At 50.1% G+C, this 22,844-nt stretch overlaps 1 protein-coding gene across 1 annotated transcript in view; it reads right to left on the bottom strand.

Annotated features, from left to right (window-relative positions):
• Positions 1–22,844, bottom strand: part of ALDH4A1 (aldehyde dehydrogenase 4 family member A1) — a 29,603-nt gene that overhangs the window by 5,632 nt on the left and 1,127 nt on the right. The window contains exons 2-11 of the mRNA XM_083512691.1: positions 19,991–20,084; positions 19,120–19,212; positions 17,412–17,459; positions 16,913–17,068; positions 15,500–15,649; positions 14,078–14,152; positions 11,873–12,060; positions 10,410–10,483; positions 8,692–8,888; positions 6,643–6,687 (exon numbers count right to left, since the gene is read on the bottom strand). Coding sequence (XP_083368817.1) covers positions 6,643–6,687; positions 8,692–8,888; positions 10,410–10,483; positions 11,873–12,060; positions 14,078–14,152; positions 15,500–15,649; positions 16,913–17,068; positions 17,412–17,459; positions 19,120–19,212; positions 19,991–20,084 — 1,120 coding nt within the window. The remainder of the gene's footprint in view (positions 1–6,642; positions 6,688–8,691; positions 8,889–10,409; positions 10,484–11,872; positions 12,061–14,077; positions 14,153–15,499; positions 15,650–16,912; positions 17,069–17,411; positions 17,460–19,119; positions 19,213–19,990; positions 20,085–22,844) is intronic.

Raw genomic sequence — 22,844 nt, 5'->3', positions numbered from 1 at the left:
CAGCTGTTCGTTTTGGACTACAACTCCCATCATCCCTAGTTATCCCAGCGGTCATGGATGATGGGAATTGTAGTCCAAAAACAGCCGGTGACCCAAGTTTGGGAAAACACCACTCTAAATCAAAAAGTCCCAAACACTGCAACCTTTCTTCATAGGGTCACTCCACACACGCACACCCCCCTTTGATTATTTTGCTTGTCCTTTTCTGAATCTTTTCCAACTCTATAATATCCCTTTTGAAGGGAGGCGACCAGAACAACAGACAATATTCCAGATGCAGTTGCAGCACAGGTTTGTATAATGGCATTATGACACAGGCCGTTTCCGTTTCCATCCCCGCCCTACAAAATTTGGGTGCGACCACCAGAATGGAGGGTTTGTGAAGGAAGGCCCAAGCCCACCGAGATCACATTCACACAACCGCCTGCGTTTGGGTGATCGGTACAAGCACTCCGACAGCACTCTACTGTGTCGACTTCAGAATTGTTCTCAGCTGAAAATCGAGCAACACCATATAAAGCCCTTAACAGCTTGGGACTCGTTTGCTTGCAGGGTCGCCTTAATAGACACCCACTTGACTTCCAAATTCTGCAAAACTGCCACTGTTACAGGTGCCTGTTGTACACTATACAAAGGATCTTTTTCATGAAGGCGGCACCTACACTTTGGAACTCCCCGCCTCTTGAAATCCAGAATGTGCCAAAACTCACAGCGCCCTTTTCAGCGCCCACCAGAAACATTTTTTTTGCCTATCCACGCGTTCTTCGGCTGACTGCTAGTCTTAATTCTTTTGGAAGTTTTCAGATACCTGCCAATTTCATCCTTTTGTTTGTTTCCGTAAAGCACTCAGAGGTTATACAGCGGTACCTCGGGTTAAGATCTTAATTCGTTTGGGAGGTCCGTTCTTAACCTGAAACTGTTCTTAACCTGAGGTACCACTTTAGCTAATGGGGCCTCCCGCTGCTGTTGTGCAGTTGCTGAATGATTTCTGTTCTCATCCTAAAGCAAAGTTCTTAACCTGAGGTACTATTTCTGGGTTAGCGGAGTCTGTAACCTGAAGCGTATGTAACCCGAGGTACCACTGTAATGCCCTCAAGTGGTGGCTCCACTCCCTTGGCCAAGGTGGGCTGGCTCATCTTGGGGGGGGGAGGGCGGTTGAGCTAGATGGAAGGGACGGAGGCCGCCCCTGACTTTCCTAGGAGGGCCAAGCAAAGGAAAGAAGAGGAGGATTCTGGGAAACGAGAAACTTGCCCCAAAGATAGATCCCCGTGGTCAGTGGCGCCTCTTCCCAACCCCATTGGGTGTGACGAGAGATTAGCCCGATTCAACAGGAGAAGCAAAGGACTTCAAAGGGAAAGTCTTCGGCTACGGGAAGGGGGAAATGTGCCTAGACGGAGCGAAGCAGGGGAACGTGAGGGCGGGGAGCGAAAAGGAGGAGGAGGAGGAGGAGGCGATGGCAGCGGTGGGGTTATCATTATTGACAGATGCCTGCTCCTAAGCTGTGAAAATACGTCTTTAAAGAAAGCATTTGCCAGCTCAGCCGTAATCTCAGCAGGGATTCGCTCAGCAGAAAAGGCAGGAATGGAGGAAGCTCAGCTCCTGGGAGGTGGAGATAGCAGAGCGAGGGGGGGGCGAGGAAGGAACCGAGGTGGGGGTAACGCCACGCGGGACCCAGAGACTGGGGAGGGGGGTGGGACAGGGAGCCATGGAAAGCGGGACAGTGAAGGGCCGGTGGCTGTGGGATCGTTGGCTGTGGGTCCGAGAAGGATCAGGAGGTCAGACCTATATTCCTAGGTGGAAGGGGGAAACGGGTTTGCCGGGCTAATTTGGGCCTTTTTCTGTTTCCTTTCTATCCCACCTTTTTCTCCCGAGGAGCTGACGTTGTTCTCCTCCTCTAATCCCTTCTGCAAACCTGTGAGGTAATTTAGGCTGTCCCAAGACCCCCAAGCGAGTTTCATGGCCAAGTGGGGTGTGGCTGAATTCGAACCCTGGTCTCTGGGGTCCTAGCCCAACGCCATAACCGCTATACCACACTGCCTGCAATGCAACTGATGCACTCCAGAGTTTCGTTGAGGATTATCCTGGGAGACGTTCGGCTGAAGGGCAACTCACAGAGATATGATGCAGAGCAAATAGTGTTGAGTCAGGAGGTGGCCAAAGAGAGGGAGGACCCCAATTTGGCTGCAGTTGGAGGGTGGGGGCTTTGTGAGTTTCATTAAGGGCCCTGCTTCCTTCGGGATCATAAGAACCCCCTGCTGGATCAGACCAATGGCCCATCTAGTCCAGCGTCCTGTTCTCACAGTGGCTGACCAGAGGCCTCAAAAGGAAACCCACAAGCAGTGTCTGAGCACAAGCGCATTGTCCCCTCTGGTGGTTTCCAGCAACTGATGTCCACAGAAGCATCACTGCCTCCGACTGTGGAGGGCAGAGCAGAGCCGCTGTGGCTAGTAGCCATCGAGAACCCTCTCCTCTGTGAATTTGTCCAATCCACAGCGATTGCCATCACTGTATCCAGTGGGGGGGAGTTCCACAGCCTAACCACGCGCTGCACAAAAGAAGACTTCCTTTCTTCCTCAATCTTCCAACATTCAGCTTCAGTGGAGGTTCACAAGTTGATGAGGAAGAAAAACGTTTCTCTGTCCACTTCCGCCATGCAGAAATTTATAAACTTCTGCCAGGTCGCTTCTAACTTGCCTTTTACCTAAACTAAAATGTCCCAAGCACTGCAACTCTTCTTCATAATAGAGTCATTCCATTTCCACCTTGGTCATTTCGGTTTCCCATTTCTGCACCTTTCCCGACTCAACAGTATCCTTTTTGAGGGGATGCGTCCAGAACTGGACACAGAACATTCATAGAATTCAACAGTTGGAAGGGACCCTGACGGTCATCTAGACCAACCCCCTGCAATGCCGGAATATGCAGCTGTCCCATAAGGGGATCGAACCTGCAACCTTGCCGTTATCAGCACCATACTTTGCATTCCAAATGTGTCCAGAGCAAAGATTTCGATAATGGCATCCTGATACTGGCAATTTCGTTTTCAGTTCCTTCCTTCGCCTTAACGCGGAAAACGATTGATCACTCTTTATGCCAGAGAAAACTGAGGCCAGGTTTTCCTCGCCTTCTCGGGGAAAGTGCACAGGTAAAGACTGGTGGGGAGGAAGAGAGAGCAATGTCTAGGCTGGAAGGAACACCCCCCAAACTGGTCTGTCTATCTCAGTTTTGTGCGCACACATAGACACACATCGGGGGGAAAGCTGTTGGTCCATCTACTGTATTTTTCACTCCATAGGGCGCACCTAGTTTTTAGGGTGGCTTCCTCTTTAGCCACACGCAACCTCTCCAGCCGGGAGAGGCTGCACACGGCTTTGGCAGAAGCCAAGACAGCAAGCGGGATCATCCATTTTTGGAGGGGGGAAAATACGTCCTATAGAGCGAAAAATACGGTAGCTTGGTATTGTCTACACTGACTGGCAGCAATCGCTTTCAAGGGTTTCAGGCAAGAGTTGCAGAGCAGGTGCCCTACTCATTGAACCTGCTCACCCCTTCCAGCTGGGACCCTGCAATTTTTAGGGGCTGGTTTACATCAACCGACACCACCCAAAGAACACTACACAATAAAACAAAAAGGTTCTATATGTGGGCCTGTGGAAACGCTGAAAGCCCAGCTAGTTGCTGTGGGAATTAAGCCATGAATCTATGCACAAGTGTGAACTAGTTTTCTGCCAGGTTTTCCAGGACTAAGCAGCGACCTGCATTGCAGAAGGGCAAAAATCTGCCATAGCCATGAACGTCTTTTGAACCCCTATATGGACAGACCTCTGTAGTCTATGCTCTGGTAACCTCTAGGTTGTTGTTACTGTTTAGTCATTTAGTCGTGTCCAACTCTCCGTGACCCCATGGATCAGAGCACGCCAGGCACTCCTGTCTTCCACTGCCTCCCGCAGTTTGGTCAGACTCATGTTTGTAGCCTCGAGAACGCTGTCTAACCATCTCTTCCTCTGTCATCCCCTTCTTGTGCCCTCCATCTTTCCCAACATCAGGGTCTTTTCCAGGGAGTCTTCTCTTCTCATGAGGTGGCCAAAGTATTGGAGCCTCAGCTTCAGGATCTGTCCTTCCAGTGAGCACTCAGGGCTGATTTCCTTCAGAATGGAGAGGTTTGATCTTCTTGCAGCCCATGGGACTCTCAAGAGACTCCTCCAGCACCATAATTCAAAAGCATCAAGTCTTCAGCGATCAGCCTTCTTTATGGTCCAGCTCTCACTTCCATACATCACTACTGGGAAAACCATAGCTTGAACTATATGGACCTTTGCCGGCAAGGTGATGTCTCTGCTTTTTAAGATGCTGTTTAGGTTTATCATTGCTTTTCTCCCAAGAAGCAAGCGTCTTTTAATTTCGTCACTGCCCCTTCATGGATCACTGCCTTGCCGTGGCGAAGGAGCTTGAATAACTCAGAGAAGCTATGAGCTATGCCGTGCAGGGCCACCCAAGATGGAAGGTCATAGTGGAGAGTTTTGACCAAACGTGATCTACCTGGAGCAGGAACCGGCAAGCCACTCCAGTATCCCTGCCAAGAAAACTCCATGGACAAAGACCTCTAAGTTAGATTACAGCAGTTGTATTATACATAGGGTGGTTCGGAGGCTTCAAGATGGTCCAGAATTTGGTGGCCAGGTTGCTCACTGGAGCAAGATGGCATCAGCATATTGCACCGATCCTGGCCCGACTGCGCTGGTTTTCAATTTGTTTCCGGGCCCAATTCAAAGTGCTGCTTTTGACGTATAAAGCCTTAAACGGCTCAGGACCGCAATACCTCAAGGACAGACTCTCCCCATAAAAGCAACCTGGACCCTGGACCCTTCTTCATGTGCCTCTTCTGTGAGAAGTCCGGAGGGTGGCGACACAAGAAGGGGGCCTTTTCTGCAGTGGCTCCCCGTCTGTGGAATGCTCACCCCAGGGATGCTCACCTGGCACCTTCATTATACACCTTTAGGCACCAGGCAAAAACATTCCTCTTCAACCAGGCCTTCCGCCTCTATCTGTGGCTTTTGAGAAGTGGGTGAGACACATTTCCCCACGCCCACCTTGATTTTAATGCATCTATGTTGCAGGGGTGTAGTTGTAAATTGCTCTGGGTGGCCTTGGGCAAGATAAAGCAACTAGCAAAGTTAATTAGTAAATAAATGGGGAGTCTCAGGCTCAGGGGCTGATTTGAGGTCCTCGAAGCCTCTCTTTTCAGCCCCTAAGACTCTCGCCAGGCCACACCCCCTCCTCTGAGGCCACACCCCTCACTGCCCCTGCTTTGCACCCCACTTGAGTGTTTTAGCCTGGCTGGGAAGTGTTTCCCTTGAACTCTGAAAATTCCTCTTCCTTCCTTGGACGGGGGCATAGAGAAGGACACGTGACTGTTTTATTAAAGTACCCAGTGCTGGATTTATGTATAAGCTAAACAAGCTATAGCTTAGGGCCCCACTCTCTTGGGGACCCCAAAAAAGTTTAAAGGGAAAAAAACTGGATGTACATTTCCAAAATATAAGATAAAAAATAAATAAAATAAAACCTATATACAGCAAGAAGAAGAAGAGGAAGAAGAGTTTGGATTTGATATCCCGCCTTTCACTCCCCTTCAGGAGTCTCAAAGCGGCTCACATTCTCCTTTCCCTTCCTCCCCCACAACAAACACTGTGAGGTGAGTGGGGCTGAGAGACTTCAGAGAAGTGTGACTGGCCCAAGGTCACCCAGCAGCTGCATGTGGAGGAGCGCAGACGCGAACCCCGGTTCCCCAGATTACGAGACTACCGCTCTTAACCACTACACCACACTGGCTCTACAGCAACAGTTGTGTAGTTCCATAAATTTCAATATAGCATATATTCAACACAAAAACCAGCAACAATTTGTTGTTGACAGCTGGACATATAAAAGGCCCCATTACCTCCAGCAGATTAGGGCCTCATCAGACCTAAATCCGGCCCTGAAAGTACCCTATTGCACAAAGGCAAAATTTACCTTTATTGCCCCTCCCACTTTTGCCTCTGCCCCCACCCACCATGACACATGGCCCCCGGAAGCCTGCCTAGAATGGAATGTGGCCCTCGGTCTGCAAAAGGCTGGGCAAGCAGTGGCCAAAGGATAAGGAGTGTGGACATGTGTCGTTGTTGCTGCTGCTAAATTTGTTGCCTCCCAATCTTTCTCAAAAAAAGCCCCGGGGTAGCAGCTACCAGCAGCTAACACACAAAATGGATTTTACAGAAACCATAATCTACAAATAACCAAGAATCCCAGCTTGGCCATACAATTCTCCATTAGTGATGGCGGTTGGCGCCCACTGGGCCCAGTAGGGCAGAAGGCAGGGAGCCAAACAGCAGGTGGCGCTAGAGCAAAAGACAGGCAGGGCCAACCCCTGGTCTGGTTGCAATACAAAAGCCAGGCAGGGAATCACTAGCTTAGGACAGAGTTACTGGGCCAATGAGATCAACCCTACAGCACCCCAAAAGCCTGTAAGGATAAATGAACAAAACCAGCGTAGGGGGTAGTCAGAGGTGCAGAGGGACGGAATTTCCATAGAGAAATCCTGATTTCACCGTACAGAATTACTGGAGCGACCAGAAAAGAGATACGAATGAAGCCCATTACCTTGTGGTCGATGACAGCAGAGAAGAACGTCTCGAAATCTGTTGGCTGGGGAGAAAACCAAACGAGGGAGAAAAAATGTGAGATGCCTCTTGGTTTCTGTTCTGCCCATCTCCCACCAAAGTGAGGGCTGCATTCATGTCTTACGTTGAAGGTACTGTGATACCATTTCAACGCCGCTTTGGCTTCCTCTGAAGGATTCTGGGAACTGTAGTTTGTTAAAGGTGCTGAAGGTTGTCTGAGATCCCTCTTCCCCTCCCGAGTTATTCCCTGGGAAGAGGGACTGATTGCTAAACTGCTTTGGAAATTGTAACTCTGGGCGGGGAATGGAGGAACCTCCTAGCAACTCTCAGCAGCCTTAACAAACTACAGTTCCCAGAATCCTTTGGAGGAAGCCATGGATGTTTAAAGTGACATGATACTGCTTCAAATTTTCAGTGCAGATGGGGGGTTTTGTTGCGATCAGCCCTGTTTCCGTCGTGCTACAGTTCCGAGTCCCACTAAAAACCATTAATCTCGCTATCTGCAACGGCCGAAACTAACGTAATTAATGGCCAAATGAAGTTCAGTGTCTTTAGGTACAGAAGCTACTATCATCAATGCTTTCCCCAAAGAATTCAGGGAGCTGTAGTCTGTTATGGGTGCTGAGAGTTGTTCTTCCCCACACAGAGCTACGATTCCCAGAGTTCCTCAGCAAAAAGGACGGACTGTTAAGGCATTCTGTGAATGTGCTCAATGAAGACACGAATCACAGAGCACGAGATTTGGATGGAGAAGGGATCTAGGTCCAACCCTCGCCATCTATGGCAGGAAGGGGAGCCACTGCATGTTTTGGGGACCCCTCCTGTTTTTGTGACTGCAACCGCTTGCAATATTGTGCTCTGATGTTGCGACCCAACCTGGGGCCTTGACCCAGGCCAATGGCCCAAGTAGCCCAGCCTCGCAGTGCCCAGTAGCCCAGCTGCCCCAAAGGGGAAACCTGCAAGTGGGATCTAGGAGCAAGGGCCCCCTCTCTCTCCTCCTGTGGTTTCCAGAAACTGGGACTCGGAAGCATCTCGGCCTCTGACTGTGGAGCCAGAGAACTGCCACTGCTAGTAAAGGGACCCTGACCGTTAGGTTCAGTCGCAGACGACTCTGGGGTTGCGACGCTCGGCTTTATTGGCCGAGGGAGCCGGTGTACAGCTTCCGGGTCATGTGGCCAGCATAACTAAGCTGCTTCTGGCGAAAACAGAGAAGCGCACGGAAATGCCGTTTACCTTCCCATCAGAGCGGTACCTATTTATCTACTTGCACTTTGACGTGCTTTCGAACTGCTAGGTTGGCAGGAGCAGGGACTGAGCAACGGGAGCTCACGCCGTCGCAGGGATTCAAACCGCCGACATTCTGATCGGCAAGTCCTAGGCTCTGTGGTTTAACCCACAGCGCCACCCATGTCCCGCCACCATGGCTAGTAGCAATCAATAGCTTTCTGAAGAAAAAAGGGGGTGGCGGCAAAAGAAAGTTGTTTGGTTTTTTTTAATTAGTCTGTTCCGTGCAACCAACCCTTGCCTGTTTCGGCAACGAGTTAATTTCTAATTGCCAGAGAGAGAGAGAGCGAGTACAGTGGTACCTCGGCTTAAGTACTTAATTCGTTCCGGAGGTCCGTTCTTAACCTGAAACTGTTCTTAACCTGAAGCACCACTTTAGCTAATGGGGCCTCCTGCTGCTGCTGCACTACTGGAGAACAATTTCTGTTCTCATCCTGAAGCAAAGTACTTAACCCGAGGTATTATTTCTGGGTTAGCGGAGTCTGTAACCTGAAGCGTAAGCAATGCATATGTAACCCGAAGTACCACTGTACCAAGGACGAAGGAGAGAGTTCTGTAGGGAAAGGGGGTGTCAGGCATTGCGGGGAGGGGGCAGGGATGGTCCCGAAAGCGGGGAGGGGGAAAGCAGGGGATAAAGAGGTGCCTTCAATGGGAATTAGCAGCCAGCCAAGTGCAGCCTCTAATCCCATCAGCCACCCGCTGAGCCGCAAAGCCCCTTCAGCGGGAGAGGAGTCTTCCCACTCACATCGCCCACTTTGATCTTCCGGTGCTCTTCCAGGAGCGCGGCTTTGATGCGGGGCCACAGAGAGTCGGGGGCGTAGAGGCGGGAGCAGGCCGAGCACTTCTGCCCGCCGTACTCGAAGGCCGAGCGCAGGGTCCCGCTCACCACGCTGGGCACGTCCGCCGAGGAGTGGACAAAGTGGAAGTTCTTGCCGCCGCACTCTGCGCAGAGGGGGAGAGAGAAGGGAGACTTTGGCACGGGAGTTGAGCGGCAGCATGGTGTCCACTTCCGTGCATCGTGAGAACATCGGAAGAGCCCTGTGGCTGGATCAGGACCCTGGCCCAGCGTCCTCTTCTCAGAGCAGCCAGCCAGGTACCCTGAGCACGACCCGAGTCCAGCGGTGACACTCTCCTCCAGTTTCTGGGAGCCAAAATCCTCACACAAAAACACACACACACACCCCAATCAAACACTGAATTGTTGCTTGTTTTTTATATAATTTTATATTGCGATCATGACACTCTGCTATGTCATTACTGTATGCAAAACCGCTTTGCGGCTCAGGCGAGTGAAAAGCAGCACTGAAATACAGTCGTACCTTGGAAGTCAAACGGAATCCGTTCCAGAAGTCCGTTCGACTTCCAAAATGTTCAGAAACCAAAGCACGGCTTCCGATTGGCTGCAGGAAGCTGCTGCAGCCAATCGGAAGCCCAGCCGGACGTTCGGCTTCCAAAAATAGTTCACAAACCAGAACAGTCACTTCTGGGTTTGCGGCGTTCGGGAGCCAAAACATTCAAGAACTAAGCTGTTTGAAAACCAAGGTACAGTCATACCTCGGGTTACAGACGCTTCAGGTTGCGTTTTTTTGGGTTACAGGCTGCCGAAACCCAGAAGTACCGGAAGGGGTGACTTCCGGGTTTCGGCGGTCACACATGCGCAGAAGTGCTAAATCGCGCTTTGCGCATGCAAAGCGCCGAATTGCAACCCATGTGTGCACAGACGCGCTGTTGCGGGTTGCGAACGTGCATCCCGCACGGATCACGTTCGCAACTCGAGCGTCCACTGTACAGTTGTATAATGAATGAATGAAACATGGCAGAAGGTAACTCGGAGTCTCCGGGCAAACCATCACCTGAATTTCAGCCTTTCACTCCACATGCCTCCCGGAGGAATATAAGAAGACCCCAGCTGGATCAAGCCATCTAGTTCAGCATCCTTTACTCACAGCGGCCAAACAGATGCCCATTACAGGAAGCCCACAAGCAAAGCTCAAGCACAAGGGTGCTCTCTCCTAAGAGGCTTGAGGGGTGGGGAGAGTTGCTGTTCTGCTCAGGTCCTGCAGCAGCGAGTTCCAAAGGTTCGCTGCACATCGCACAGCGCAGATCTGTTTATTTCTAGCCTGCTTGAGCACTTCATGCATTCACTGAGTGACTAACAACCACAATGGCTACAGCTGGAGGCAGCTATGCTTCTGAATACCAGTTGCTGAACGTGGCAGGATGGGGAGAGGGTTCTGGGGTTCAGATCCTGCTTCTGGGCTTCCCACTGAGGCATCAAGCTTGGCCACTGTGAGGACAGGATTCTGGGCTAGATGAGCCATGTGTCCTGATCTAGCAGGCTGTTGTTATGTTCTTAGTTCCTTGGGGGAAAGGAGTAATAACAGCAACTCATGCAAGGGACAATTCAAGTCTTTCTAGCCTCCGTGGAAAATGGGGGCGGCATCACCCACATCAGACGCTTACCCCCAGCAAGCCGTGGGAAGGTGCGGTACCGATCCAGGTTCTCGGAGACCTGCTTCCAGAGGCGTTTGAAGGTTCTGGAAAGGAGGGGAGGAAAAGAAGAAGAAGAGGAGTTTGGATTTGATATCCCGCTTTATCACTTCCCGAAGGAGTCTCAAAGCGGCTAACATTCTCCTTTCCCTTCCTCCCCCACAACAAACACTCTGTGAGGTGAGTGGGGCTGAGAGACTTCAGAGAAGTGTGACTGACCCAAGGTCACCCAGCAACTGCATGTGGAGGAGCGGAGACGCGAACCCGGTTCCCCAGATTACGAATCTACCGTTCTTAACCACTACACCACACTGGCTCTCACGATGCAGAATTTCAGAATTCAGACTCTTCCGATGTTTGTATGAACAGTGATGTTGCACACACACACATAATTCTATAATAATTATAAACACATAATTATAGATTATAATTTCTGTTTCGCTCTGTCAAGCCTGCCCCTAAACATATTGTATGTGATCCTGGGTTCAATCTCTAGGGGGTTGGACTAGATGTCCCTGTGGAGTCCCTTCCAGCTCTAACAATTCTACAATTCACAGGGCACCAAATTCTCTGTTTGCCACCAGCCAGCCGCTTAATTTCTGGCAGAGGCTGCATCAGCAGATTCTCTCTCTCCCTCCCATTACAATTTGCTGTTTTCTGGGGCGAGCGGGAGTTGCCATTTCCACCCCGGCCTGACCCCCCTCTCCTGCAATCTCTGGCTCTCAGAAGACTGCGAGGCTATTAAAAGCGCCAGCCTCCTCTAAACCTCTGAACGAGCGCCACGCTCGGATGCGCCCCTGCTCCTTAAAAGGTGGGGAGCTCATAAATTAGCGCCGGAGTGTGGGACTCCTGGTGTGACAGCATTAGCATTTTTATTGTTTTGAAAAGCAAGAGTTTGGTCACACTTGAAATCAAAAAGAGAAAAAAAGAGGGAGGGGGGAGAGAGAGAGAACGAAATGAAGTACTTCTGGCTTTTCCTCTCCTGCACTCTGCCACGGACAGGAAGTGTCAACCTATAAACAGGAAGTTGAGCAACCCGTAAACACACCTTCCAGGAAGTATCAGCCAATAAACAGGAAGTTGAGAAACTTGCAAATACAACTTCCAGGAAGTGTCAGTATGTAAGCAGGAAGTAAACAACTCTTCCAGGAAGTGGCAGCCTATAAATGTCTTCCAGAAAGTAGCAGCCTATAAATAGGAAGCTGAGCTGCCCACAAATATGATCTCCAGGAAGTGGAAGCTTGTAAACAGGAAGCTGAGCATCCTGTAAACAGGTCTTCCAGGAAGTAGAAGCTTGTAAACAGGAAGCTGAGCATCCCGTAAACAGGTCTTCCAGGAAGTGGCAGCCTATGAACAGGAAATTGAACAACCTGTAAAGACAACTTCAAATCGGTGGCAGCCTACAAATAGGAGGTCTCCCACCCCTCCTAACTCACGGTACACTGCCGGTGAAGTTGAGCCCACAAAAGTGCTCCGAGGCGGTCACTGTATCGCCAAAAACGGGGCCGTCGGCCGGGACGAACTGGATGACATTGGGCGGGAGCCCGGCTTCCAAAAGGGTCTTGTAGACGGCATAGCTGGACAGCATGGCTGTGTCGCTAGGTTTCCAGAGGACCACGTTCCCCTGGAAGGGGAGAAAGCAAAGGCCACAAAGCAAATCAGATTTGTCACAGAATCATAGAATTATAGAGCTGGAAGGGATTCTAGTCCACCCGCCTGCAATGCAACTGGTATTTAGTTAGGACAGTTACCGTATTTTTCGCCCTATAGGGCGCACCAGCCCATAGGGCGCACCTAGTTTTTTTTTGGGGGGGGGGATAAAGAAAAAAAATATTTCCCCCCCAGGCGTGGGGCTGGGGCGGGGGAAGCCCGAGCTTCCCCCGACCCCAGAACAGGCTGCTATCTGCAAGCCTAGGGAGCCCGACGGGAAGTTGCGCCGGTCTCCCAGGCTTGCACAGAGCTGCCCGAAGCCCGGGACGCGCTGTTCAGCGCGCCCCAGGCTTCAGGATGCAGGCAGCTCTGCGCAACTCTTGGGAGACCGGCGCGACTTCGTGCCGGGCTCCCAAGGGTTGCGGAGAGCTGCCTGAAGCCTGGAGAGCGAGAGGGGTCGGTGCGCACCGACCCGTCTTACTCTCCAGGCTTCAGCAAAAGCCTGCATTCGCCCCATAGGACGCACACACATTTCCCCTTCATTTTTGGAGGGGGAAAGGTGCGTCCTATAGGGCGAAAAATACGGTAAATGGAACCTCCAAGTTCAGGGCCAGTGTACCTGAGAATGCCAGCTGCTTTGCAGAAACAAGGGCAGAGGGCTGTTGCCTTCCTGCCCTGATTATGGGCTTCCCAGATGCGTCTGATCAGCTGGCGTGGGAAGCAGGAGGCTGGCTTGACGTTGGGCCTTTGGATGTCCTTAAATAGCCACTGTGGCATGGAATGGAGCGTTCGTGTACGGGGGCAGTCTATCTCCAAAATGCCAGTCACTCGGGGACAAGCAGTAAGAGAGACAAGAATAGGTGGGCTCGCTGTGGTCTCACTCAGCAGGCTGAACACTGAACAGGAAGCTGCCTTATTAGACCAATTGGTACATATAGCTCAGTATTGTCTACACGGACTGGCAGCAGCTCCCAGGCTTCACAAAGAGGACATCTCAAGCCTATCTGGAGATGGCAGGAATGAGCTCTGCAGGTACGAAAGACTTTCCCAGGTTGAGCCTCACCTCAAAAAGGACACTGTCGAGTTTCAAAAGGTTCAGAACAGGGCAAAGCGATCGAGGGGGTGGAGAGACTCCCCTGCGACAAAAGGTTGCAGCATTTGGGACTTTTTAGTTTAGAGAAGGGTTTCCCAAACTTGGGTCTCCAGCTGTTTTTGGACTACAACTCCCATCATCCATGTCTAGCAGGATTAGTGGTCATGGATGATGGGAACTGTAGTCCAAAAACAGCTGGAGACCCAAGTTTGGGAAACTCTGGCTTTGAGAAAAAGCAAGGAAGAGGGGGCATGATAGAAGTTTACAAATTTGGGCGTGGCATGGAGAAAGCAGAGAGAGAAAATATACTCTCCCTCTCTCGTAACACTAGAACTCCTCCAACGCAGCCGAACATTGGAAGATAAAAGAAATAACTTCTTCATGCAGCGTATAAACTATGGAACTGCCTGCCACAGGAGGCAGTGATGGCTCCCAACCTCTGTTTTTGCGGAAAACTACAGGAGGGGAGAAGGCCCTTGCGCTTGAGGGACTAGTTGGGACAGTGGCCTGATTATTCCTAAATTCTTACGTTCTTGAATTTGAGAGATTGGATAGGTGCTTTTGTCCCTAACCCACTCTCCTCCCCGTCTCAGGATTGCCTAGCAAACTTCGAGGAAGTTTCCTAGTTTTCAAAAAAGACCTTTTTTTAAAATGTCCGGAGGATGGCGAGGGGAGGGAGGGCGATGTTTAAGAACCGGAACGCTTTCCCCGTGAGATGCTCAGCTCAGCAGGCAGCAGGAGGGACCCCCCTGGTGTTCAAAAAGCACAGGGCCGGGTGTAGAAATACGTGAGGAGGGGGGAGAAACACTTCTCCCCAAAACTCCCCCTGCCACTGGTTGGTGGGGGGAGGACGGAACACCAAAGAGCCGCCCAGCCCCCCCCCCCCCCGATTACTCACCATCAAAGCGGGAGCTCCTGCCAGGTTCCCTCCGATGGCGGTGAAGTTGAAGGGGGAGACGGCAGCAACGAAACCCTGCAGGAGTAGGGGAAAAAGGATGAATTAGGACCGTGGAATAAGCAGCCACGGAAGAGTTTCTCGGGGGGGGGGGGAGGCGCGAGCGAGCGAGCGAATGAGCCCACAAAAGCATCTGTAGCATCTGTTTTTTAAAATATGCACAGGGCTGCAGCTCCCTGAGAAACTTCGCTTTCATTAAAAAAAAAACACAGCCCTGCAAAGCTTCTAGCCCTCATTGTGCACAGGCGACCTTGAAACCATGCAGAAGTCAGAAAAGGTGGGTGGGCGGGACTAATAAGATGGTCAGAAGTTGGGGGGGCGAATGCCATTTAGCAAAGCGCTTTATTATTATTATTATTATTATTATTATTATTATTATTATTTATACCCCGCCCATCTGGCTGGGTTTTCCCAGCTACCCCGGGCGGCTTCCAACAAAAGATTAAAATACAGTGGTCTGTTAAACATTAAACGCTTCCCTAAACAGGGCTGCCTTCAGATGTCTTCTAAAAGTCTGGTAGTTGTTCTTCTCTTTGACAACTGGTGGGAGGGCGTTCCACAGGGCAGGTGCCACTACCAAGAAGGCTCTCTGCCTGGTTCCCTGTAACCTGGCTTCTCACAGCGAGGGAACCGCTAGAAGGCCCTTGGCGCTGGATCTCAATGTCCGGGCAGAACGATGAGGGTGGAGACGCTCCTTCAGGGATACTGGACCAAGGCCATTTAGGGCTTTAAAGGTCAGCACCAACACTTTGAATTGTGCTCGGAAACATACTGGGAGCCAGTGTAGGTCTTTCAAGACTGGTATTATATGGTCTTGGCGGCTGCTCCCAGTCACCAGTCTAACTGTCACATTCTGGATTAGTTATAGTTTCCTGGCTGGCTTAAACTGGATATTGCAAAGCCCCTCTTATAGAAGTCTGTAGATAGTCTCTTATAGTGTAGATCTTTCAGGACCAGTGTTATGTGGTCTCAGCGGCTGCTCCCAGTCACCAGTCTAGCTGCCGCATTCTGGATTAGTTGCAGTTTCCGGGTCACCTTCAAAGGTAGCCCCACGTAGAGCGCATTGCAGTAGTCCAAGTGGGAGATAAGCAGAGCATGCACCACTCTAGCGAGACAGTCTGCAGGCAGGTAGGGTCTCAGCCTGCGTACCAGATGGAGCTGGTAAACAGCTGCCCTGGACACAGAATTGTCCAGGATTCTCCATGGATTCTTGTCTTTATGATCATAGAATTACAGAGTTGGAAGGAACCCTCAAGGATTTTCTGGTCCAACCCGCCCCCCCGTCCCCGCAGTCACAATGGTCTCTATCCTGACTGTCGCATACAGGGTACCCCACCCCAGGGGGGAACAACCTTTGTGCCCTACCTCCAGCCCCCGATAGATCATGCTGTTGGTACTGGGGGGAACGCTGAGCGGTTGCTGTTCCTCCAGCTCCACGGCGTATTTGGCATTGAAACGGAAGAAGTCGATGAGCTCCGCGGCCGCATCAATCTCCGCCTGGATGACGGTCTTTGCCTGGTTTAAAGAAACAAAACTTTCCAAAGCTGCCATTCTCCCAAGTTCATGTTCGGTCCCTTATCCACACGGGCCTCTGCTTCCCTCCCCTTAACGCAGAGCAACCATATAATACACGTTCAGTGTTCGTAAAAAATGAGCAGAACAATGATATTATCACTTTTTTTAAAAAAAGTTAAAATCAAACATTTGAAACGCTGGAAAAAAATTACAAAAATCAACAAGGTGTTGAAAATCGGATCAAAACCCTCGCAAGCATTCTACGTGTCTGGATCGGCTTTGCCTAATCAAAAGCATTTTCAGCAGGCACCAGAAAGTGTATGGTGAAGATGCTTGCCCAGTGTCAAGGGAGTTCCAAAGTCTAGGTGCTAAAAGATTGAGTTTCTTTTCTTTTGCAATCATACAATCCAAGGACTGTAGAGTTGGAAGGGGCTGCCAAGGGTCAACCCCCTGCAATCAAGCAGTACAGTGGTACCTCAAGTTAAGAACTTAATTCATTCTGGAGGTCTGTTCTTAACCTGAAACTGTTCTTAACCTGAAGCACCCCTTTAGCTAATGGGGCCTCCTGCTGCCGCCGCGCCACCGGAGCATGATTTCTGGTTGGCAGGAGCAGGGACCGAGCAACAGGAGCTCACCCCGTCGCAGGGATTCGAACCACCGACCTTCTGATTGGCAAGTCCTAGGCTCTGTGGTTTAACCCACAGCGCCACCTGCGTCCCGCCACCATGGCTAGTAGCCATCAAAAGCTTTCTGAAGAAAAAGGGGGGGTGGCAAAAGGCAGTGGTTTGTTTGTTTTTAATTAGTCTGTTCTGTGCGATCAACCCTTTCCTATGTAGGAAACAAGTTAATTTCTAATTGCCAGAGAGAGAGAGCGAATGTACAGTGGTACCTCAAGTTAAGTACTTAATTCGTTCCGGAGGTCCATTCTTAACTGAAACTGTTCTTAACCTGAAGCACCACTTTAGCTAATGGGGCCTCCTGCTGCCTCCGCACTGCTGGAGAACAATTTCGGTTCTCATCCTGAAGCAAAGTATTTAACCCAAGGTACTATTTCTGGATTAGCGGAGTCTGTAACCTGAAGCGTCTGTAACCCAAGGTACCACTGTATATAAAATTTTAGTAAAAATAAATAAATAAATGATACTGCTTCTTCTTTCAGATTTTTGTTTCTAACTCAACACAGTGGTTGGGAGGGTCCCAACCACAGAAACATAAACCCTTGCACAGCCTGCTGGGATTTTAGACCCATGACACACCACACACCTGTCCCACCATGGTCTTGGCCAAGATTTCCGCCCTCCTGGGACCGCTCAGCAGGTCAGCTGCTTTGAAAAATATCTCTGCACGGTCCTGGACAGGCCGCAGGTCCCATTCCCTTCGGGCGGCCACAGCGGCGTTGATGGCCTTGTTCAGCAAGTCCTGGTTGGCAGGGAAGATAACAGGGAGGTTTATAAGAATTAAATGCAGTTTGGAGAGAACAGAAAGAGAGAATAACTCCCTCGGCTGTGCGATGCACACAGCACCGGCGGCACTCCCTGCCACAGGACAGCAGCGTTCATCTGAGTACTGGATGGTGGGGAGTTTTGCACCCTGCTGGTGGGCCAACCAGAGGCATCTGATTGGCCGTCGTGGGAAGTAAGAGAGGGACTGTAGCTCAACGGGTAGAGCATGCAGGAAATCCCATTTCTGCTACCAGGAAACTATTTGTGCCCAAGCAGCACATCTGCCTCTAGACACAGCTTCCGACGCAGGCACTGCTCACCTTATCTGCATAGCAGTATTTGGCCACTTTGTGGGAATGGTTGAAAGGCTGAAAAAGAAAAAGAAAGGTCACAGTGATCCATGCGACGGTCACCTCCAGGCCTGACTAGTGTAATTCGCTCTACATGGGGCTGCCCTTGAAGCTGTCCCAGAAACTCCAGCGGGTGCAGAATGCTGCAGCGAGACTCCTCACGGGGTCTCTGCCATGGGAGTATATTCACCCAGTGGAGTACAGGGTCAGATTTAAGGTGCTGGTTTTAACCTTTAAAGCCCTTCACGGCCTCAGACCCTCGTACCTACAGGACCGCCTCTCCCGGTATGCCCCACGGAGGACCTTAAGGTCCATAAATAGCCACACCCTAGATGTCCCGGGCCCTAAGGAAGTTATATTAGCCTCAGCCAGAGCCAGGGCCTTTTCAACACTGGCTCCGGCCTGGTGGAACGCTCTGCCTCATCAGACCAGGGCCCTGCAGGATCTGATTTCTTTCTGTAGGACCTGTAAGATAGAGTTGTTCCGCCTGGCCTTTGGCTTGGAGCCAATTTGATTACCTCCCCCTCTTTCTTTTTTCCTTTCTCCTCCTGTGACGAGGCTGCATTTTAATATTTTAATGTTGTATTTTAAGCTTGTTTTTAGGTTGTATTCATTCAACTTGTTTTTATTATTGGTTGTTAGCCATCCTGACCCCAGCCTTGGCTGGGGAGGGTGGGGTATATATAATTTTTATTATTATTATTATTATTATTATTATTATTATTTTTAGTGGTCCTTATAGTAACGTTCTAGGGACACGGGTGGCGCTGTGGGTAAAAGCCTCAGCGCCTAGGGCTTGCCGATCGAAAGGTCGGTGGTTCGAATCCCCGCGGCGGTGTGCGCTCCCGTCGCTCGGTCCCAGCGCCTGCCAACCTAGCAGTTCGAAAGCACCCCCGGGTGCAAGTAGATAAATAGGGACCGCTTACTGGCGGGAAGGTAAACGGCGTTTCCGTGTGCTGCGCTGGCTCGCCAGATGCAGCTTTGTCACGCTGGCTACATGACCCGAAAGTGTCTCCGGACAGCGCTGGCCCCCGGCCTCTTAAGTGAGATGAGCGCACAACCCTAGAGTCTGTCAAGACTGGCCCGTACGGGCAGGGGTACCTTTACCTTACTATAGTAACGTTCTGCCCGTCTACTCAGAAGCCAGCCCCGTCTCCCAAGGTTTGATGGGATTTACTCCCAGGTAAGTTTATATAGGATAGCAGTAGTCTTAGCTAGGAATAAAGCCCATTGGCATTCCAGAAGATATTTCAAGGAATATTTCAAGCTCATATCAAGCGCTACTAATCCCAACAAGATTTTCTTTCATTAGATTTATATCCTGCCTTTTTCTCCAGGGAGCTCAAGGGGTGTACATAGTTCCTTCCTGCCCTCACTTAATCCCAGCAACAACCCTGTGAGGTAGGCAAAAGCAGCAACTGGCCCCCAAGGTCCCCACAGAGAGCTTTACAGCTGAGTCAGGATTTGAACCCGGGTCTCCCAGGTCCTAGCCTGACACTCAAACCACTACATCGCCACAGGCTCCAGCGACAGAGAGGTTATCCTTCCCAAACAAAATCTAAAAACAAAATCTCGACAGCTTATTAATTTGGGGAAGTGGAGGGAAAATTCGTCACAGGGCTATGTCAGGCCACTAACAAAATAGAAATATAAGCGGAAGTTTGCCGACAGAACTCACCGAGACTTGATACCTCACATCGGCCGTCCACACCTCCTCTCCTCCGACGACACAAGGGATGGATTCGGTCTTGCCTTTCAAATCATTTAGAGCCTACAGAAAGAGTTAAGAGCCATTTGGTGCCCAGCTTATATATCTGAGTTTCTAACACCGGATGGGAACTGGAGTTAAGCAATATCTGGAAGCCATGGGTTCATTCCCCATCTCTGCATTAAAATTATTATTATTATTATTACAACTACAATTATTAATTAAATTTCTATATGTTGGCTGTCGCAAGTAGGAGATTGCCAGCGGCATTTTTGCGTGTTATTGGTGGGTGCATCAAGGTCCGCTGGCTATTGGCTGCTGCGGCAATTGGGCGGGTGCTTGGCGCTTGCTTTCGGCGAGTGTGCAGATGATTGGTGGCTTTGTGGATGTGTGCGCGATTGGTTGTAGCAGTCCTATGGGTGAGCAATTTTCAACAAGTCTAGGCAATTCTCCCCGAAAAAGTTCAGCAACTGTGGGCAATCCCCTCCCCAAAAAAGCTCGGCAACTCTGGGCAATCTCCCCCCATTTTCTCAATTTTTAGTCCCGTAAAAGAGAGGGTGTGTTATACACAGGGGCGTGTTATACATGGAAAAATACGGTAGCTGGGGGCAGTAAAGGCAAGTGATGGTCTCGTTTAGGGATGGGGGAACTGTGGGCCTTCCAGATGTTGCTAGACTCTCAATTCCCATCAGCTGTGGCAGCAACATCTGGAGGGACAAGGCTTCCCCATTCTGGCATTAAAAGAAGGCAGAGTTGTGACGGAGGCAGTGAGGGGCAGTAAAGGCAAGTGATGCTCAAGTTCAACGATGCCCAAAGTGCGTATATCTCCTCTACGCAGTACCTTCTGCAGAGCTGCTCGTTCGGGGCTGCCGGACTTGAATGCCAAAATGGGTTCGTTGGCCACCTCTGCAGTGGCTCGGTGCTGCCATCGTAGCCTGGTAGGGGGGCAGGTGGGAGAAGGGAGAAAGAAAAGGGAGAAATGTTAGTTCTGGGTCCCTTTGGGAATTACCCCCTATTAAGCTGCTGGGTTCTTTTACAGGAAGCCCAGGGCAGATGACGGCTACAGAATGACATCCACAACAGCGCCATAGCTGTCAACTTACAGATTTGAAAATAAGGGACCAGCAGCCTCGAAAATAAGGGATCAGCAGCCAAAATAAGGGATTTTCCGAACACAGGTATGTTCAACTTCTGAGCCCCTCCGAGCCAAATGCAGAAAGCCCAGCCAGCAGCCAAACGAAGCCTCAAGTGGTGGTTCCCACAGCGCAGCAACCCGGCAAAGGGGATGCAGCAAGAAAAACCACTGTCACCTCTCCGCTGGGAAGCGCTGAGCAAAGGTGAGTCTCCAGGCAACGCGGCCGATTTGATCGGCACAAGGCATGCAAGCTCCACCCCCAGTCGTTCTTAGACTCCTTATTGGGTGAGCAACGCTGCCAAGCAACACAGTTGGAGCCTCCCTCCTCCCTGGCCGGCAGGCAGGGAGGGAGAGGAGCTGCTTCCTTTGAAACCCGGGATATTTAAGGGGCATCATCAATACGGGACAGCAGCGGGACACAGCGTATGGATAAGGGACTTTCCCGCCAAATAAGGGACAGTTGACAGCTATGAACAGCGCTAGCAAAAGATTTTGTTACAGGGACGCTGCCATTGCCAACACAGCCTGCCCAATGTTTTGGCCTTCAGTCCAAAGTTCAACAGTTTGCTCAGCATGCTGTAGCTGGACCTGTGCATCTTGGTGCAAAGTTTGACATTCTTCTCCGCACCGGGCCAGCAAGCCAGCTCGAATTTTCTTTAAGAACTTTAGGGCAAGTGCAGTTGGAGAGACATGGGGAAAGCAGACCGGCTGCGTGTGTTTGCTTTCCTAAGATGGTGGCTTTGCCGGTCTGTTATCTCATGCAAGTGCTGATAAAATCCAAGACCTCATTAGCTGCGATAAGGAAAGGAAAGGTGCGAGGCAGATAGAGATAACAGGACTGTGGGACTGTTGGAATTACCAGGAATCTATGTCAACGGGAGGCAAGAGATAGACTTCAGAATTAAGGCTCTGGATGTTGCTGAACTACAACTCCCGGCAGACCCAGCAAGCATAGCCAGCAGCGGTGGGAGTTCTAGTTCAGCTGCATCTGAAAGAGGCATAGTAGAAGGTCCCAGATTCAATAACTAGCATCTCTAGCTAGGGCTGGGATTCCCCCTGCCTGAAACCCTGGAGAGCGGCTGCCAGTCAGAGTAGACACCACTGAACTAAATGGACAAATGATTTGAGTTGGTAAGACCACGCCAAAATTGTGATGTTTCCATTTGGCCAAGTCTGCCAAAGCTGAATGGGAACTATCGCCCTGTTGCTATCTTTTTAAATATTTTATTTCATTGTTATTTCAGTCTGAATTTTAAAAAACAACAACACAAGTGTGTCTTTTTAAAAATCACGTGTTGGTTTTACCACCTCAAGGACCTGATCGCCTTAGGGTGAAGGTTGGGTAATTAAAAATAATAATGAATTTAGCAGTAAAGCCTGGGATCAGCATTTTAATTTAAAGCCTATAAATAATTCTTTTCCAAATAAAGTTAAGGCAAGCACTCTGAAGGGCAAAAATGCAGAAGTACTCCTCCTGCAGTTTAATTTTTAAGAGCTCGAATCATCTTTTAACCTCCCACTGAAGTTCTTTTGCTGGTGGGGGGGAGAGAAAGAAAAAATTCCACTTGCTGACGACAGGCCAGAAAATTTCATCAGAGCAGCCACCCAACCTTTGTCAAAGTTCTTGCCTTGAAGCTCCTTGCAAAATCTTTGACTGCCTAGGGAGAGAGGGAAAGACATCTAAGAACCCCTCCCCCAGGTCTGTTTTTTTCCAGGTTATCTGAATTTGGGGAAATTGCTCTTTTCGGGCATGGTCAAAGTCTCAGAAAGCGAAAGGCTTCTGGAGATAAAAAGAGAGGAAAACGGGTGCCTGTCCCGGGAAAGAAATACTATGGGTTAGTTTTACCCAGATTAGACCTACTGAAATTAATGGTCTCAAGTTTGCCAATGTCCATTAAGTTTAATGAGTTTACTCAAAGGAGGGTTAATGTTAGATACAGCTCAATAAATACAGCTCTCGATCCCCTGCTACCACCCACCAATAGAATGTTTACTAACAGTTTGAAATTGCAAATCCTTAAAACAGCACAAGAGAGTAAGATCCAGGAGATCATGGCTGAAATCCTAACTATGTATACATAAATGTCCCATTGAATTGAATGGAGCTTAACTCACAGATTAAGTGAAGTTAGGCTTGCAGGAAGGGGCCCTTACGTTAGGAATCAGTAGAAGGGGGCTATTCATTGAGGAATGAATAGAAAAGTAATTCCTGGGGAAGCTACTAGGAGGTTCCCTACCACCACCCCCCCCCAAAAAAAGTAGAAGGAACTGCCCAGTTTTGATCTTTGTTTACTGGAGGGGTACTTTTGCACACAAGGAAGGAGGTTACTTCAGAGATACCCCTAGAACTAAGGGCTCCAGACTCCCCCCACCATCCCAAAGGGTGATCAGATAGTGGCAAGAAGACCTTCCTTTCAAAATGGGGGTGGGTCACTTTCAGACTTCTATAAGAGGGGCTTTGCAATATCCAATTTAAGCCAGCCAGGAAACTACAACTAATCCAGAATGCGACAGCTAGACTGGTGACTGGGAGCAGCCGCCGAGACCACATAACACCAGT

Source organism: Podarcis liolepis (genome assembly GCF_965112155.1).
Source record: "Podarcis liolepis genome assembly, chromosome: 7".
Classification (NCBI taxonomy): Eukaryota; Metazoa; Chordata; class Lepidosauria; order Squamata; family Lacertidae; genus Podarcis; species Podarcis liolepis.
This window is presented reverse-complemented; position numbering and strand designations above follow the sequence as displayed.